This window comes from Gymnoscopelus microlampas, assembly GCF_963454915.1.
Source record: "Gymnoscopelus microlampas genome assembly, chromosome: 15".
NCBI lineage: Eukaryota > Metazoa > Chordata > Actinopteri > Myctophiformes > Myctophidae > Gymnoscopelus > Gymnoscopelus microlampas.
In genome coordinates, this window is record NC_139952.1 from 37,766,716 (window position 1) to 37,786,490 (window position 19,775).

At 42.3% G+C, this 19,775-nt stretch overlaps 1 protein-coding gene across 1 annotated transcript; it reads left to right on the forward strand.

Annotated features, from left to right (window-relative positions):
- The first annotated feature begins 12,313 nt into the window (after positions 1–12,313).
- Positions 12,314–19,302, forward strand: slc39a7 (solute carrier family 39 member 7). The gene is made up of 8 exons (XM_084081155.1): positions 12,314–12,462; positions 13,848–14,308; positions 14,597–14,765; positions 15,321–15,401; positions 15,636–15,764; positions 16,101–16,223; positions 17,134–17,336; positions 18,013–19,302. The coding sequence occupies exons 2-8, from the start codon at positions 13,859–13,861 to the stop codon at positions 18,265–18,267; spliced, it is 1,410 nt and encodes a 469-aa protein (XP_083937281.1). The 5' UTR covers positions 12,314–12,462; positions 13,848–13,858; the 3' UTR covers positions 18,268–19,302.
- The last annotated feature ends 473 nt before the right edge of the window (positions 19,303–19,775 follow it).

Consider the following 19,775-nt stretch of genomic DNA (forward strand, 5'->3'; position numbering starts at 1 on the left):
GTGCGTGTGCGTGTGCGTGTGCGTGTGTGTGTGTCTGTACTTGTATTACTATACTTGAGGGCCATATGGCTCCACAACGGCTTACACAATTAGGAAAAGATGCGCATGTTGTGGTTAGGGTTATGATCTGGCATTTAGATGTTAAGCTTAGGGGATCTGTCGAGAGTAATGCCTGATTTATACAGTTCAATGTCATGCATATAGAAAATAGCAGATCTACTAGCTCAGCGACAGATTGTGAGGTTGTAGATTGGCTATTTTTGGTGTGTGACACCGGCGTGCAAGTATGTATTTATAACTCAGGCTTTAGGGTTATAGGGTAAAAACTAATAACAAACATTGTAAAAATGGCATTCATGATTTGACAAAAATGTTGATGTCCTTACAAGTATAACAAATACTTCTTTAGTGTGTGTGTGTGTGTGTGTGTGTGTGTGTGTGTGTGTGTGTGTGTGTGTGTGTGTGTGTGTGTGTGTGTGTGCGTGTGTGTGTGTGTGTGTGTGTGTGTGTGCCCATCTGTGTGGCCTTGGCCTGAGCTTAGCCAGACGAGTGAGACCCATGCACAGAAGACAATAGGCCATTTTGCTAACATTCATGTCCGGAATTCAACTCCTTTTGCAGATTTGGAACAAACAGACTACCCTCCACTCTGTATTTAGTCAGTATACTGTTACAGCATATTGGATCGTTCAAATGACACATATATTTTATTGTTGTTTGTTTTATTATGGCGTCATTGATTTGACCTTGCATCTCGTACTACTGGTGGTGGCCTGATGGCGGCGAAGTGGGATTCTATGCTTATTCTATAATCTTTTGCACTCTTCTCAAACTGTTTCATGTCAAGGACCCCCAAAATGATATTTATTTGGCTGCGGACACCCATCTCAAAATATTTTGTTACAGGGACCCCCAGAAGCAAAGATTTGAGTTTATACAAATGTTCGCTTTAAAACATATATTCAAAGATTTGCACAACTTTTCACAATATTTCAAAAATAGCAGATCTACAAGCTCATAGCGTGGTGCTCGGTGCCGCACTATGAGCTTGTATATCTGCTATTTTAGGTGAAAGAATCAGAAAGTATATGTTAAATAGACATGTAGTTTCTTTTTTTTAAATGTTTATCCCACGATTTTGTACAGCCCTATTTTTTACACCCAGTGCCAATTGTCTATGTAATCCTGGGCACTTCCTTCCCTCTGCCAACCTAGGGAGGCCAGGGCCGAGCCATGTAGTTTCTGAACACAAATGTCATTTAAAATTTGGGCTGCATGCGCCTTCCTCAGGAGCATTGGGACTCTCTAAACGATGAGCCGAATGAGCCTAAACATTTTTTTTATAAACAGCTTTCTGGACTGACTGAGTGGTTTAACTGACTGGTGGGTTAAAAGTGCAGTGCTTTTCACATTTTTAACTTAAAAATGTTACAAATGTTGCTATGTATTTAGGGCGATATATAGCTAATCAGATGTCTCAGGTCAGAAGTCCCATCTTTTGCACAGCACAGGTTGTGGTTCACTGTCTCTAAACTGAGATTCTTTGAAAGGACCGGGCTGTGTCAGTGATTAAGCCTGTGACCTTTCAGTTACAGGACGATTTCTCTAACCACAGTCACAGGTACCAGAATGAATGATATCTGCTTCTGCACGGAGCAGGGAACTTCATTTACATTTTGATTATAATGTAATATATCTTCTGCAGGATATTCATGTTCCCACATTATGTGTTGCACTGACATACTGTTACTGATACTGCTCAGGTGTGGTTGGTTATCTCTAATACATTACATTTTTAATCGATATATATATATATATATATATATATATATATATATATATATATATATATATCATTTTTTCATTGTAACTTTTACAAATAGAGTTGAGGTCAACTTCACAACTAGTGTGAGTTATTGAGCTATTTATTACCATTCTAGCGGGTAGTGGGAGATTGAAATGTTCACCGACTCCACCGTGGCAAAGCCAAGAAGACACCAAACCCTGAACCGCATCAGTGGATAACACGTTATGACAACATGGATAAGGAATAGCTTACAATGCAATTACGCACCGGGCGCACAGACGTTCGCACACATGCACACTTATACTCACACAGAGTAAAGAAAGTGAGCAAACACACACACACACACACACACACACACACACACACACACACACACACACACACACACACACACACACACACACACACACACACACACACACACACACACACACATGCACACCACACAGAGGGCCCCATAGCCTTTAGTGATGCAGAGATGAAGGGAGGCCAGTATTCCTACTCTCCTCCACAGTAATAGGATTAGGCACTGCCTCAGGAGAACATGGCAGGCCAAGTCCAATGCTCCGTTTGACACCTTTTGTGTCCTGGCCCTGAGACGCCTGCACGCAGCAATAGGATGAGGGACAAAGGCTTTTTAACATTGTGTTGTAGCTACAAATATACCCTGATGGGAGAATGCTGAGCTCACCGGTTCCACAACAGATACAATTAACAGAGACGAAATTTGACGACTCAATCGGTTTTAAATTCATCTGCTTTGTCCTCGGATTGGAGTGGGTGTATTGCAGTGGTATATGGCCGTTTTAGAAGTCTCCTCCTTCACACGGTTGATGTTTCTCTGTCTATCTTGCATTCATATATACTGCAGATAACTTCCAGAATCCGTATTAGTATTAGTCAAGTGAAACATCGGGACAATCGGAACGTGTTCTTTTTTTATGTTCACTTTCACAATTTAAAATGTAGGCATTTAGCAGATGCTCTTATCCAGAGCAACTTACAAATGAATTAATCACCAGATAAATAATGATCGTATCATCTGTCTAAACAACATGCTATCTAAATAACATTGTGTACATTAAAACTACAAGACACCAGGTAATCAATGAACCTAGCATCCGTCTAAATAACATGCTATCTAAATGAAGACATGAGAACGAGTGCCCAAGATATGCCTGCATATCATGGTCAGTTGCTAGCATCAAGAGTAAAATGCTGGGGGGTTAAGGTGGAGTCTGAAGAGGTGAGTCTTCAAATTATGGCAGAAGAATTGGGAGTGAGTCTGCAGTTCTGGCTTTCACTCCAGAGCAAAACCCTGAATTTAAATAGAGGAATTGTCTGAAATATAGGATTTATTTTCTTTTTTCCCCCCACTCCAGTGTAATGCAGGTAGTTCTGTGGTTTGAGAGCAGTCTGTACACACAGCAAAAAAAAACTTTCTACAAGCTCACAACGTGTCGCAACTCAACCGTTTGTGAGCTTATAGATTGGATATCTTTTAACTAATGTTCACCTATTATAAATGTAGATGAGTGTAGATCGGCACAAAGTCAGTAAAAAACCTGAACGTTTCAAAAACGGAACAGGAGGCAGACTTGCAGAATTCAAAAATCAACCAATACATATTAATGGGGGGGCAAAGTGTCAACCTTTCACCATAGCAGCCTACACTACAAGTGAGCAGTTTCCATTATATATAATCTGCAGACTCCACCCTTCAATTTCTAATCAACCAACCACAGTACAATAATCCACCCAAGATGTTCCCCATGTTCTAATCAATCAGGATTAACAGGCATACCTCCATCAGATCTTCAGGCACCAATCCCCCAGCTACACAGCTAGGCTTCAACAGGCCACTTCCCCATAACAGCACCTTCCTGTACAGATAAACAAAAAAGATATTAAAGAGATTCCAGTCACAACAGAATGTGCGCCTTCTGTGTGACTGGGAATACATGTTACAAGCATAACAAAACATTTCAATATGCATGTATACTGCTGAACAGAGAGAAATTTAGTCTGTAAGAGGCTGCTCTGTCACATTTCTTACACCCTCTCCCTCCCGAAAAAAAGGATGCTAGGGTTCATTTATGTGGTCAAATATTCAGGTATTGTTTTATAGACATCACAATCAGGGTCACAATCAGGGTCAGGGATGTCACACAACACAGCTGATGGGCTACATTTGAACCCCTGACATTGCAAGCAAGCCTGTAACCTACAGTATGTGCGGTGGTATTTATACACTGTCGTATGCCAGTGTCGCTCAGTGTCGCTGTGTTGTGACAACGCTGAGGAAGACCTGTCAGGTTGAAACGCCTCCGTTGCTCTGTCCATGGAGAGGTAAAATAAAATGTGAAAAGGACATTTACTGCGTGCTGGGTGTTTTCTCAGTTTCGTGACGTTGTTGAGCAGTGCACCTTGAGACTGTTGTTTAATCTGGAGTGTTGCAGGCATTCTGCATTGCAGTGCTTCTTTCACGCACAGGTTATTGACATTCCCTGCAATGTCTTCCCCTGCCAGGCCATGGTGAGGTGACACAGAGACCTCCTTTCTGCTCGGCCGTCAGTCCTCCTCCCCTCCTGTTGCACTCTGGGAGAGAGCCACCAAGGAGCAGTTTTACGAGCGAGAAACGCTGCCACTCACTTCCTGCCAAGAATCCCAGGGATGGAGTTCAAAGTGATCGGTAACACACACACACACACACACTGACAGACGCATGTGCACACACGCACGCACGCACGCACGCACGCACGCACGCACGCACGCACACACACACACACACACATGCGACTACAAACACACTCACATGTACACTCGCACACACACAACTTAACTTATGTTTTCTGACAAAATATCTGTTTTCTGAAAAAAAATTGTTTAGTTTAGTTATATACCCTATACGTACACACTATACGTTTCATGCCCTGGTTCAGTTGACTGAAGATCAACTTACGCACCGGTATGTATTTATTACATGAATAGAAAATCTGTTATTAGTCTTTAAACTTTATTAAACCATGGAGGGTTTTCATAGAATGCATGCCACAGTATGTTTCTGCTATGTCCTGCATCACATTCATACACTTATTACACACACATTCACACCTGCACAGTAAAATCCTGAGTGTTCATTTAACTGCGAATGTGTACAAATGGAATCAAATGGACCAACAAGGGTAGCTACATTTGGTTCCATTTGTACACTCTCAGAGTTAAGAAGAACACCCAGGATTTTACACAGTGTGGGAGCTGCCCATTATAACCGTATAACTATTCATGTCGAAAATGCAAGACAGTGAGGTTTTGAAAAGATGAAAAGGAGTTTGAATGATTTGGTTTACGATGTAGATACACCACCATGTTTAATCTACAGTATGTGGGGGCCTACATTTGGTCAGTTATTGCTAATGAAGTGTGTGTGTTTTAGGGCCTGTGTTTTCTCACATCTAAACCGTGCATTGTGTGCGGTAGGGCTCGCTAACACATGTTGCTTTAAACTTCTTGACACGCCCCCCCATCTCTTCCCACCGCTGAAAAGAGAATATGATGAATCAATAAAGGCAAAAAAGGAGGGAAAATGTCAGAGACAGAGAGAGAGAGAGAGAGAGAGAGGGATATTGCTGAACAAGGGCCACCGGTCGGCATTGATTAAAATGGAAATTGGGAGAGAAAGAAAAGCTTACGTTTTCAAGGCAAAGTCGTGTTTCTTCCAAAATAATCCCCCCCCCCTCCCCCCAAAACAAAATTGTGTGAGAAAGTATGGAGATCGAAAAGAAAAAAAAAGAGCGGTGCATATGATTATCAGACAAGGGGCCTGCTGGACAGGGGTCGGGGGCCGGGGTCCGGGGCCAAGCCCGCAGACGAACGGGGTGGACAGAGAGAAAAAAAGGGAGACATTTTAGCCCATTTACCTTGAACTCCAATCGTCCCGTCTCTGGGGCGGGGTCAGGTATTGTACCCGCGGCCTGACAAGGTCAGGAGGGGATGGCGTAGACGGGAGAGGGTGGCGGGGACGGGGACAGAGGGTCCCCTCTAGGGTCGTGCGGCAGGGTGGGGGTGACCCCAATGGAGAGAGGGGGGCCCGAGAGAATGTGGGAGCAAGGGTGGCGGGTGGAGGAGAGGAGGTGTGGGGGCTGGGGGGTGGGGGGGGAGGGGTTAGTATTGGCAGATTTTCGGGGAGGCAGATGCTCAATATGCAGTTGTCTAATCGAATTGTGTGTCGTTGAATTGGGGTCCCCCCCACTTCCCTCGCTGATTTGCATGAGGACAATCCCTGCCAGTGGCCTGGGGGTCAGCGGAGTCGCCCGGACAAAATGAGCAGCAGCCCCTGCAGACGCCCCTGAGAACGTGTGAACTTGAAGTAGACTTTAGTCGATGACAGGGATATTGATTGATTCGGATTTTGGTCTGTCTGTCTGTCTGTCTGTCTGGGTGGGTGTGAGCGTCTGACATCTGCAACCCACCCCCACCCCCCGGTCCACCCTGGCCCACCCCCCAGCCCACCATCATCACCACCAGCGCTGCACGCGGGCAATTTGTTTATCAAAGAAGGAAATGTAGGAACGTTTTAGATTCTATTTAGCTGCCACTAAATCCTGTCCACAGTGCTGCTGTTCGTTGACTTATAGCGGGTAGGGCGGGGGTCTTCAACGTTTTTCAGGCCAAGGACCCTTTATAGCTGAGAGAGAGATGAAGCAGGGACCCCCACTACAGTACATATTGTATAAAATTGTGTTGTAGATTAAACCTTTTCATAAATTTCATAGATAGCTTCATAAACTTGTTTGACAGGACTGTCATCAGTGTTGTGTAAATGAATGTTTTTGTTTATTTTACACACTATCTTTTTCTATTGTCCAATATGTTGGATTGATGTTAATGTGTATTTTCAGACATTTAACCACTTAAACCCTCAATACTCAGTACTTCTTTTTTCCCTCAGCACCAAACCTCCTTACTGAAAATAGCCGATCTACAAGCTCACAACGCCTCGCGCTGTGAGCTTGTAGATCGGCTATTTTTGGCTTAAGTTTGCCTCAGAACAGGGATGCTAGGGTTCAAGTGATTAATGTAAAAAATATATATCCTATCACACAAAGATTTTGTGGCCCCCCTGTAGTAACTCTGAGGACCCCCTAGGGGTGAAGACCCCTGGGCTAGGGGTTCGTAGTCTTGCTTGAGGACATTTAAGCTGTTGGCCTCTTGGTTACACATCAGCTTGTCTAACCACTAATAGTCGACCTTCTACCCTACACATTACAATCATGTTAAATGAAAGGTGGTGTAAGGGATTTAGTTTTTCCCTTCAAATAAGTTAGCTATATATTCTGATAGTAGTAATTTTGTTCAGTAACAGGGTCACCCTGTCTCTCTGGCAAGATACACAATAAACAAGTGAAATTAGAAGTGATGAAACGAAAATAAATGAGCACACAAACTTGGAACATGAACACTAAATGATATTTGGGAAGTTCTATCTTCTGATTGGATAAACACACACACACACACACACACACACACACACACACACACACACACACACACACACACACATTGCATTGCAATGCATTGTGAGCTAGTAGATCGGCTATTTTTGGCAAAGAGGTTTGGTGTAGACGGAAAAGAACGGTCAGAGCACAGTTGTAACAAGTCCGTTTGACAAGAGGCATCCGTATTGTGGGGAAAGCGTTCACAGAAAATATCAGATCGACAAGCTCACAATGCGTCGCAACGCAACACTATTTTCAGCAAAACCTTTACCCAAAATAACAGAAAATACACTAGTATAGAGCCCTGAGGGACTCCGGGTTTTAGTTGTTAGCACTTTCTGTGCTATGTCAGCCCTATAGTACTATATATATACTTCTTCGTACAACAAAAAGTGAAGCTCACAACGTGTCACGATGTGATGTATTGCCAAAGCTTGTCGATCTGCTATTTTGGCCATTTCTTTTTTAAATGTAAAAAGTCAAATGAAATTTAGGACAAAATAGTTGACACCAGGGTTAATGTGGTTATTCTGTAGCGAGCTAGCTGCTAAACCCATTCACCTTGGTGCAGCTGTGCCTGTGCAGCTGCCTGGTTCGGCTGCTAATCACTGGTATTGTAGAAAATGCAGGTCTTGCTTGAAACATCATCAGGCACACGCTGTTCCTGCCGCAATTCAATAAACTTTTCTTCCAGCTCAATACAATAGGCATTATTGTTACATTTCAGGAATAGCATAGATAATAAGGATACATAATAAGGATACATAATGTTTCAGGGCCAGGTACTGATTCGGCTCTCATTGGTTGTTGCTTGGCACTATCTTCAAGACTGTATAGCCTTCTGCATTATTTAGATGTCTTTTGGGCTTGTTCTGTCTTTATTGATAGTCCACACAGTGAAGAATTAAAGGAAACAGGCAGAGAGAGTCAGACATATAGCAAAGGTCCGCCCGGAACCTAGCACTCGCTGTCAGACATCCGAGCCTATTTGGTACGCGCCTTAACCACTAGGAAACATTCAGACAAATCATTCCATGATGTTCAAAGTTAAAGTTTAATTTACACCTACCTACCAATGGCAACACAAGTGTGTGGTACCATACAAATATAATATTTCAACACGTTCATAAATATGTTGTGAGAATCTGCTCTGATTTCCTAATGCTCTGATGTTAACATCATATAATAGTCCATAATTTGGTGTTTTTCTATTTTCGTCTTGGTGAAGGTGAAGGTTTATCCCATGTATAAACATGATTATTATACCCTGTTTCTTTTGATGCATGTTCAATTAGAATACTCTAGAGTAGCAAAGAAGCCACAGCAACCATCGCATTTTGCAATGAAACTTCATCCAACCGTCATTGTTGTCTTGTCACATCATTATGTTAAGACTATCAGAAAACTGGTCAGTGCTGTGAATCTTTAATTAGCCTGGCATGGCCAGACTATATCACTGTGTAGATATTAGTCTGGAACTTCGGTGTGGAAGATTCATTTCCAAGGGGCGGTTACAAACAGATTCAAACTTCACAGTAAAAAGAATTCCCACTTTGAATAGTGGGCTCTGATTGGTCACCCACAACTCTGGGTGAGTGAAATGTTAATTCAAACCGAGGAGTGCCTGACCAATCTGCCCAGGTCTAATTTAGCTGTGGCAGATTTGTCTGGTTTCCAGGCTAGGGAATCTTTGATAGGCAACGCTTCAACCGACCAAGAGAGATCACCCCGAATGTAGGCTGCACTATCGCTCCTGTTTTCGTGTATAGAGGGGCGGGTGTATAGAGGCGCGGAGAGATTGCGCCTGATCCCATTGGTTCACCGATCTGTCCGTCAACCCCCGCCCCGTTAACACAACATTACGAGTGACGCCCACTGCACTCTGGTTGGTTGGGGAAATGAAACACTTCCTATACCGGGTACACTGACACGCTCCTCCAGGCTTTTATTTTTTAGAAAAACTAAACAATAAAAGCCTAGAGATCGAGGCTACCCCGAATGTAACCTCGCGTCACCAGACTTTCCACCGTGGAGGAAAGCCTGGTATTCATTTTAAACTGAGCCGCGTGATCCGGTTTAGTTTTTTTTTGTGTAAGTTATCGTGGTTCCGGTAGTTGGTTCCGGTAGGCGTCGCATTGTTTTTGTTCCCAACATAATGAGAAAAAAGATGGACATACCAAACGATTATTATACCAAAAGAAAGGAAATGATTATACCAAACTGAACACGTTTTAAACTAGGGGAATCATTTGAAATGCACGGCGCTGGTAGTTCCGGTCACGTGATGACGTAAAGTTATTTCCGCTCCTACCATGTTTTTACCCTTCTGTAGTTTTACACCTGAAACTAATCATTCTACGGTTTCTTCCCCTTCATGTGGTGAATTCAAGGCTCAGATGAAGTTCTGGCAGGAATGTAAGGAATGATGTGATGTCAGATGGTGCAGGCTATGTTGCATCCTTCTGATTTATCCAATCACATCAACAGCATATCAGGCTGCCTCTTGCCCAGTTTGATGCAAGACTGTCTGTTGTCAAGGTTTGTTCTTTTTTTCTCTTTGAACAATGATATATGAATAAAAAAGGCAAAGGACAATCAAAATAACTGTGTGTTGTCTTTGGCAGGAGATTTGGTGACACCATCAATCATATAGTATTCATTTTGAAAGGGTCCTCTGCTTTGTCTACCTATTGCTTGCTATTTTATATTTAATTTATGACAACTTATGTTTTCTGAAAAAATCTCTGTTTTCTAAACTGAAAAAAATGAGTTTAGTTTTAGTTATATACCCTATACACGCACACACATGCACGCACGCGCACACACACACACACACACACACACACACACCCACGCACACACAAACAGGGGTACACAAAGTAACTAGTAACTAAAGTTTTCAAATCATTTTAGTGGAGTAAATAGTACAATATTTGCCTCTGAGATGTAGTAGAGTAGAAGTAGAAGTAAAAAAAAGTAGGCTACTGAAAATTGGAAATACTCCAGTAAAGTAAAAATACCTTAACATTTTATTGAAGTACAGTACTTGAGTAAATGTATTTAGTTATTTTTTACACCAATGCTGATTGCTGAGCAGTGACAACAACATGCTACTGTCCTGTCCGTCCAGTCTGTGATCATTCTCACGTCAGTGTTCAGATTCAGGGTCATGTCACCCTCCAGTGGAAACTTAGTGAATTACACACTCAAAACAAAATGTCCAAATAGTCACAGAAGGCTCGTGTAGCTATGTATGTTTTAAAGGAAACACAGTGCATTGATTGCTTACGTAATAATGTGGCTGTGGAACGTTTGAAAAAAGAAAAGAAGAAAGAAAAAGGTACACTATGGGTGCGTTCGGATATTACGCACCGGAGCACACTCGCCTATTAGTTTGTATTGGCCAGTGCGCTCAGTGCTGTATTTTCAAACGCACCCTAAAAGAAAACTAACACAATCAGATTCAGGCAGCATGGTTGTTCAAAACGTCTCACTCACTGTCATCAAATGATCATGGAATAAGTAATGAGATATATGACAATGATTTTGAATGACATTACAGTTTCTGTTTGTTGCATTGCTCTAGTCTAGGCAGGGTATAAGAAACAACACAAGAACTGCATCATGAGAATAAAAGTAAAGAAAACAGCACACAGGGAGGCAGTGATTGTCTTATTCATAATTCTTATTAGCTACTTATAATATCCTGTGATGGTGGCTGGGATGATGCTGTATTTTATTTTATTTTATTTATTTAAAGGTAGAGTAAGTGATTTTCTTTGGTTAAAATAAGTGTTAAATAGCTCTATATTCTGAATTCTAGTAATAATTGCTCACGTTTGTTCAGTAATAGGGGCCGTCTCCCTGTCTCTCCAGCTCTTTGTTAAAGAGAAAATGCATTTTCAGGTCAGGATACCAATGTTATACAATCAGGATAGAGAACTCAGATAAGTTACAGATTAAACAAGTGAAATTGGAGGTGATGATGACACAAAAAATGAGCAAACACAATTGGAACTGGAACACTATAATAATGAAGCTGACAGATAGATGGGTACTCTGTCATGAGTACCTGAAAATGTATTTTCTGTTTATTAAAGAGGTGGAGAGATGTTACTGAACAAACACTAGCAATGATTACTATCACAATATAGAGCTTTTAACCTTTTAACAAAAACACTTTTTGTTTTTACTAAAAAATATCACTTACCCATGACATTTTACATAGACTGTGCATTTAAATAAAGATTACATCAGGTTTGTTAAGGGGGGGGGGTGGCTGGCTGGCAGTGGTCTGGCATCTGTCCTGTCCCCCCACTGGTGGAAAAAGTACTCACAGTTCTTACTTAAGTAAAAGTATCAATACTGCATTGTATAAATACTCTGTTACAAGTAAAAGTCAGGAATTAAAAATGTACTTCAGTAAAAGTACAAAAGTATTGGCATCAAAATGTACGTGAAGTAGGCTACCAAAAGTAAAAGTACTCAGAATGTCCCTTTTCACAAGTTATCATAATGTCTAAAATGTATAAGAATCTTTTGAAAATAGCAGATCTACAAATCAACGCAACGCGCTGTGAGCTTGTAGATCGGCTATTTCCAAATATCCAAAGTATATAAGGGCTGAATAAGTGGTTAATGTGTGTTTTGTAAATCTACAAACTAACATTTTCAAATAATTGTAGTGGAGTAAAAGTACAATATTTGTCTCTAAGATGTAGCAGTAGGAGTAGAAGTATTGAAAGTTGGAAATACTCCAGTGAAGTAAAAATTGGCCTCAAATTACCTCAAAATGGTATTTAAGTAAAGTACTTGAGTAAATATACTTAGTTACTTTACACCAGGATGCTCCTTGTCCGGGTTCAAAAGATGATGCTATTCATTCATTCATTGTTGGGATGATGAGACAAAACTAAACGGACCCTTCTCGCGATGTTTAGATGGATGTGTTATTGTGTTATTGGGCTACGTCTCGAGGTCCCGCGAGATTTAGACCAGTTGACTTAATGCCACGTCTGTGTGAATGAAACAGACTTCATCCTGACTCAACAACAACAACACTGTCGTGGACCAACACTTTAACCTTTAGATAATAAACAGTTAATACACAGTTATAATAAACAGTTTATTCAACGGTCACTAGGAGCAGTCAGTCAGGTAAGAAGTGGAGCATAAGGAGTGATGCTGGAGCAATAACATGGTAGCAAGTTGGTTAGCCACTAGGCTAGCATGCTAGCAGCTTTGATAGAACAACTTGCTTGAGTGGGACTTTCTGTTTTGTTTTGTTTGCGATCAGACTTTGCGTTGTAGCCTTAGATCAAAACTATCGTAGATGTATATTATCGTTGTCTGACTTTTCCTTTCGTATCTACGAGAGTCTTAGCGACCACCCCCACAGATTGCCCTGGAATGTCACCAGTAAAGCCCGTATTTCTCTAAACATGTACAAATGCAAAATATAAGGTGCTTACCCGCTTGCCCCAAATGTTAACTAGGTGTCCGGAGTATCTGTGCAATGTATTAGTCCATATTGTTCAATAAAGAAGTGTTTTAATCCCGTCTGTGGCCGAACGCCATCCCCCCCTCGTTTACTTCCTGTTTACATTGAGTGTAATTCCGGATTTCACCGGATGCGCCCCGTCACTGCCGCCCACTGGGAGTTTCCGACAGAATCGGCCACAGACGGGATTAAAACACTTATTTATTGAAAGATATGGACTAATACATTGCATAAATACTCCGGACACCTAGTTAACATTCGGGGCAAGAGGGTAAGCACCTTATATTTTGCATTTGTACATGTTTGGAGAAATACGGGCTTTACTGGTGACATTCCTGGAGCGATTTACAGTAAAAACAAGGAAAACACGAGGTAATGCATCAAATGCATAGAAATCGTAATCTAGGATCATAAGTAGCCTAAACCAAGAACCTATCATCAGTCTAAACAGTCGAATATAATAATCTGTGCATTGAAACTATACACACTATAGGATGCCAGGTCATTTCAGCCTTAGCATAAGATTGCAAGGTTGTCATGGTTAGGGCAAGTGCTACTCCAAGTTAGAACATAATTCTGTAGATCATGCTGGATGTATGTTCAACATATTAAACCAGAACTGTCAAATCATAAGTTCAGCACACATCTGTTCAGAATAAGGCGAGTTTGCTGCAATGCATGACCCTTTCTGTACAACAACACAACATTTCCAACTGAATGGACATTTTCCATTTGACTCTAATCTGCTTAAAAACAGGTGCTTTTCCAGAGAAGTCCCTTTTTGTAAACAGATTAGAGTGATTAGATTAAAGTGATGAGATACGTCGAGAACTATTACTTTACTTTGAGACAAAGACGAGAAACAGACTTGGCCACATGAGGCAGTAAACCAAAAGTGGCATAAAAACATCTCAAGGCCAATGACGGGGGATGGGGGGGGTCATTGCATTGCATCATCAGTCACACAGTGAGTCTGTGACTCTGTGTGTCAACTTCTGCTTCTTAACGGTTTACTTAACTTTTGTTGTTCTGTTCGTTACAGGTGGGTTAACCATGGCCCGTGTACGTCTGCTCACACTAACACTGTTCACATCCGCACTGTTGCTGCTGCAAGCAACACAGCCGACAGTCGCACACAGCCACTCCCACGGGGGCCACGGCCACGCCCACGATCACCACGGCCACTCCCACGGAGAAGGCGGTTGCCATGGGCACGGGCCTCAGGTGAAGATGCACCACGGGGCCAGCAAGTGGAGTGCCCAGGCCAACCTGGAGCCAGAGGAAGAGGATGGCCACGGGCACGCTCACGACCACGGGCACGCCCATGACCACGGGCACGCTCATGACCACGGGCACGCTCACGATCACGGACATGCTCATGATCATGACGACGTTGTCCGCGTGCACAAGGAAGAGGATGACCACGTGCACTTACATGGAGAGGAGAGAGTGAAGAGGGAGGCGGAGGGAGAGAAGAGAGACCTGCTGGAGCTCTGGATGCAGGTGTGTGATCACGTTGAAAGAGGCTTTAGTGTTATTGATTAGTTTAGCCCATTAAGACCTGAGGACCGATTCTGCAAATGCTTTCTAAATCAGTAGAAAAGTATTGGCATCAAAATGTACTTAAAGTACCAAAAGTAAAAGTAGTCATTATGCAGAATGTCCCATTTCAAGTTTTCTTTAAATAGCAGATCTATAAGCTTGTAGATCGGATGTATGCTACAATATAGCCTGTCTAAAACCCACCATGGAATTATTAATTGACATCATTGCGGTTGTGTTTCTCTATAGGCTATAGGGGCCACCCTGCTGATCAGCGCCGCTCCCTTCCTCATCCTCTTCCTCATCCCGGTGCAGTCCAACTCCGACCAGCACCAGAACCTCCTCAAGGTGCTGCTGAGCTTCGCGTCCGGCGGCCTGCTGGGAGACGCCTTCCTTCACCTGATCCCCCACGCCCTGGGTAGGCCTGTTTCAATTATTACATGATCGTCTAATCGCAAGTATGTGAGATAATCGTTACCATGATGGAAAATGTTCATACATTTTCAAATACGTAAGAAAGAGCAGAAATAGCTGATCAGCTATTTCTACTTATTTTTAAATCCTTTTTTTTAAGTAGTATGTAATTATATCCTTGTATATTTAAGTTAATTGTCATATCTGCCCTGTGCAATGTTTGATTCTGAAGCCTAAAGGCAAACAGAAATACAATTTGTATTCATATGTTCCAATGTTCAATGCCAAAAGCACAATGAAATCGTTAATCGTTTTCCTGGTTGTTACCTAATACTGCATGCTCAGATGAGCGACACAGGGCTTTGCAAACAAGTGCAAGTGCATGTTTCACCTGTCTTCCTGCACACGTGCCCACACCCACAGTAATGGCACCTCTGCACTCAAGCATGCCCATTTCATTCAGCTCCTTAAATTGACAGGCATACGACACAAGCTTGCATTAAGTGAAGATGATCATATATGAATGTGTTTTGTATGTCTTCCTATTTTCTCCTTACAGCGCCCCACTCTCACCATGGAGGCGAAGAACACGGCCATTCACACGCCAGTGAAGAGTCACATGACCACGGCCACTCCCATGGTATGGAATCATTATCTGATGGCATAGAACAGTGGTTCTCAAATTGGACCCCCAGGGTTCCAAATGGACCCTTACAGGTCCATTTGGTTCGGTACACACTGAGTTATGGGGGTCCTTGAAATAATAAATATTGAGAACCACTGGCAAAGAAGAAATGCTGTGTGATGGGATGAAATGCCACCAGTGATTTCCCCCTGTACTCTCTGTCTTAATTTTGTTTCTCTGTCTGTCCAGGTGCGGCCCACGACCACATGATGTCAGTAGGCTTGTGGGTTCTGGGTGGGATCGTGGCTTTCCTGGCGGTGGAGAAGTTTGTTCGCCTGATGAAGGGTGGCCACGGGCACGGACACTCCCATTCACATGGTACGCTGCTGGTAGCACTGTGCATTTATCAAATGTCCTCAGCGCCAGCAGGGGGGAAAAAAATGTCAATGTAGCAGTAATGGACTGGTAGATTTCTATTTTTATTTATATTCCCCATTATCTGATATAATGGAGCAGATATGCAAATGTGCATAATTATTTATTGCTTATTTATGCAAGTGTATAAGATGTATGGGCTCATGAACATCTGCACAAGAATGTTTACTACAGTGTAACCTACAGTATGAGCTCATCATATCGTCGCTCATATGTCCATATTGTGTCTTTTTCCAATGGTATTACTGTTACCAAAACCACCATTCTGGCTGTTCTCAGCTGCTCCCAAGGCCAAAGACAGCGACACAGAAGAAGAAAAGGAGGAAGCGAAGGGTGAGAAGAAAGACGTGAAAGAAAGCAAAGAGGAGACGGCACCAAAGAAAGAAGATAAGAGCAGCACAGGTGAAAAGAAAGGACTCATTGATTCAAATGATTTATCTTGTTTCATTAACTATATTCCTAGTGAAAAAGAACGTAATGAAAGATAAAAGATTCCCGCACACTGACACTTGCACGTTCAAGAGAGGTTATTTAATGTGAAGCAACGTTTTGGTCGTGTGGACCTTCCTCAGGCATGATTCAAAAAGTCTGACAAAATCACTAAATACATTTCAGAACAGGTACAAGCAACAAAGAGTCTCCTTTGTGTCTCCTACCGGAACCGCTGCCTACCGGTCCGCTGGTCATCAATTTATTAGACTGAGAGAACGTTCTCGGTCTCGAAGGGCGGATCCAAAACCATGCGGCCGGAGCAGTGCGCGTCCTCCGATTGCTTCACCAATCTATGTCCCCCCCCCCCCCCGGTCTGTGCACGGAGCAGGCTGACGTCACCGAATTTAGAGCGACGCCCCTCTGCACTCTGGTTGGTTAGGAGTTAACAAGGTCCTAAGACCATCGTTCCTGCAGCGTTCGCCCAGTCTTTTTTCTTTTGAAACAAAAAAAAAGGCTGGGATTCCAAGGCTATCAATCTATTGGCTTAGGAATGCAACAAAAAACAAAAAATATCCATGAATTCAAGTCTCCATGGGGTGACTAATAGTACTTTTTTGGGTGAACTATCTCTATAAAGGTGCAGAACAGCCTCTGCACATCCTAATGCATTATTGGAAATACTAAATTACGATAATGTAGGTAAACATGTCATAATGCCGAATTAACAGCCAGCTGGCCCCAAATAAACTAAAACGTCTGCATCTGATCTCAAAACTGCAACTCCAAATTGAAGTGAACAAAAATGAACATGCAGTATATTAACAAAATGTCAACTTTCATCCAGATTTGTAGTTACTAAACTTTGTTCATGTTTCTCCAGTGCCAGACATTAAGGTGTCTGCTTACCTGAACCTGGCTGCGGACTTCACACACAACTTCACGGACGGTCTGGCCATCGGCGCGTCATTCCTCGTGAGTCCAGCGGTGGGCGCTGTCACCACCCTCACTATCCTTCTGCACGAGGTTCCCCACGAGATCGGAGACTTTGCCATCCTGGTGCAGTCGGGATGCACCAAGAAGAAGGTACACTGGCTGACATTTTATAATGGAAGGGACAGTAAATGGGTGTTTAGCTTAATGTGTTTTTAACGGTTATTTGTTAGTCAGGAGGTTGTATTTGGAAATAAAGTGGAGAGAGTAAAGGGCATGGATTAGAAGCCGTGATGGTCCGACTTGGTCTATTCCTAACTGGGTGCCTAAATATGTCTGCTCCCAAAGTGGCGTATGTGATTTCAGGTTTTTCGGACCCAGCCTGACATGCCTTTTTTGTTGCTTCTGTATAAGTACAATGCCAGGATCTTATGATCCTAAAAGTGTGTTGTATTGTGTATATTATACTTCATAAAAATGTTTCTTTGTTCACATGAATTGGGCTACTCTCTTAGAGCTACTGTTGGTTAAATAATTGCATAAAAGGAATAGTACTGGGTCAAACTCAAAATCATACTAATAGAGAGTAGTCTGCACTCACCTTTACAATAATGTATTGGTGCACAAGCAATAGCAAAGACAAATGTCTTTCAGCCTTCATCAGTGTCTTGCACACCTCATGAAAAAGTTTAAGTCAAGTTTCATTTTACTCTTTCATAGTTTGTTTTTTATTTGATATACCTGTTTTCTTTCTGAATTGAAATATTGTGATAATCAATAATAATGTGATTGACTGTTTGTTTGTCTCTTCTGATCCATTACCCATCAGGCCATGTGTCTGCAGCTGTTGACCGCGTTGGGGGCTCTGGCCGGCACAGCCTGCTCCCTATTCGCTGAGGGCGTGGGTGCCGCGGCGACCGCCTGGATCCTGCCCTTCACGGCCGGCGGCTTTGTCTATATCGCCACGGTGACTGTGCTTCCGGAGCTGCTGGCGGGCCGCTCCAGTTTTGGCCAGTCGCTGATGGAGATTCTGGCCCTGCTGTTCGGTGTGGGCATGATGGTGCTGATCGCCGAGTACGAGTGAGAAGCGGCAGAAAAAAATGAGAGAGGAACTGATGATGCTAGGGAGGGGCAGGAGGAGAGAGGGTAGACAGGGAGAGAGAGAATGAGCGACAGATGGTTGGAGAGAAAGACAGAGATAATTACAGATGGATAGAGAAAGAAAGCGACATACTTTACACAGATCGACCCACATACAGAGACGAAATGGAAGTTAAAAGGGAGGAAAAATTGGATTGAGTGTAGAAATGTTAAAATAGCTCTTGAGGACATACTTTTGTCTTTTATCAATTCAATCCTTTCTGATGCACAGCTCCAGAACATTTCCATTTTGTTCTCTTTTATGCACTCCTGCTCACGATTTGTTTTATTTTTACCTGTTGAATGAGAAGAGCATTGTGGGGGAATTCAAAGAGTGAAGCTGAGAAGGTAACTGACAACATGTAAAAAAGAATAAACACATGACAGCCTTTTTTTGGGGGTGGGGTGGGGGGACTGGCGTCTACCGGCCATAATGTCTAGTTCATCCCAACAGATATTAGCCACTTTCACTGCATTTTTCGGAAAACGTAACTTGTATGCTGAAGCTGATTTGCTTGTCTGCTCTCAGTTGGATGGCTTCACAATCAAGACAGAGGATATCAGTCGGTGACGTCAATAATATTTGGTAGTCTTGCGACCTCAGAATTGTACGGTTGTATTTATAGACATTCCAGTGAAAAGTAATTTGACATTGTATTGTAATGTGTTGATTTATTGATGGCTTCTGTTTCAGACATTGTTGACAGTAAAGAGACCAAAAATGTCCTGGTCGAGAGACAGTGTGGCATATTGTCATCAACTTTAAATGGAGGAAGATTTACCTAAGAAAGTGGAGTCAAAAGTCTATGCTGTAGTTGCTTTTGCCACCTTTTCACACCAGTCCACTAGAGGGCACTCATTTATTTTAGAAGGTCAGCTTCATGTGTTGGGTGTTTGAAGCTGTACATAGTTGTTTCAGATCCTGTGTTTGTGGTGACCATGAAGTCAAAGTCCAATATAATAAATATTGTTATATGAATACTGTTAATTGTCTGCAACCCTGCAACTATATCACATTAGTTGTGGATCCTGACTCCTTGGTTGACAAACTATACAACGGTCTCAGCACACGTGTGGTTGAGGAATATGATCAGGCCTAAAGTCTTGTAATTGGGGTTAAGGTTGGGGGGAGAAAAATGTATCAGCTTACTTACATGCACATGGTTTACAAGAAGGTTGCTGGGAAGTGAGTGTCTTCAGAAAAGACTACATGATGTAATTGTAGACCCATTTAATTTTGTGATATCTGTATCTTAGCATCAGCTATAAAGTGATATGGCCTAGTTGAGCCATATCCCCAGTCACCATCAGTGCATCAACACCAAACAGAATCCATTTGATATGGAAATGACATTTTAAATGTGTATTTAAAAACTGGATTAATGCATTGTTGCTGCACATTTGTAGACATAAGAAGATTAGCAGAATGACATCAGTTAACTTGAAAATGGT

Excerpts from the sequence above, each read along its gene's own strand:
- slc39a7 (XM_084081155.1), top strand. The coding sequence starts at position 13,859 with ATGGCCCGTGTACGTCTGCTCACACTAACACTGTTCACATCCGCACTG. Across the intron at positions 15,402-15,635 it reads TGACCACGGCCACTCCCATG|GTGCGGCCCACGACCACATG; the intron begins GTATGGAATCAT and ends CTGTCTGTCCAG. Across the intron at positions 16,224-17,133 it reads AGAAGATAAGAGCAGCACAG|TGCCAGACATTAAGGTGTCT; the intron begins GTGAAAAGAAAG and ends ATGTTTCTCCAG.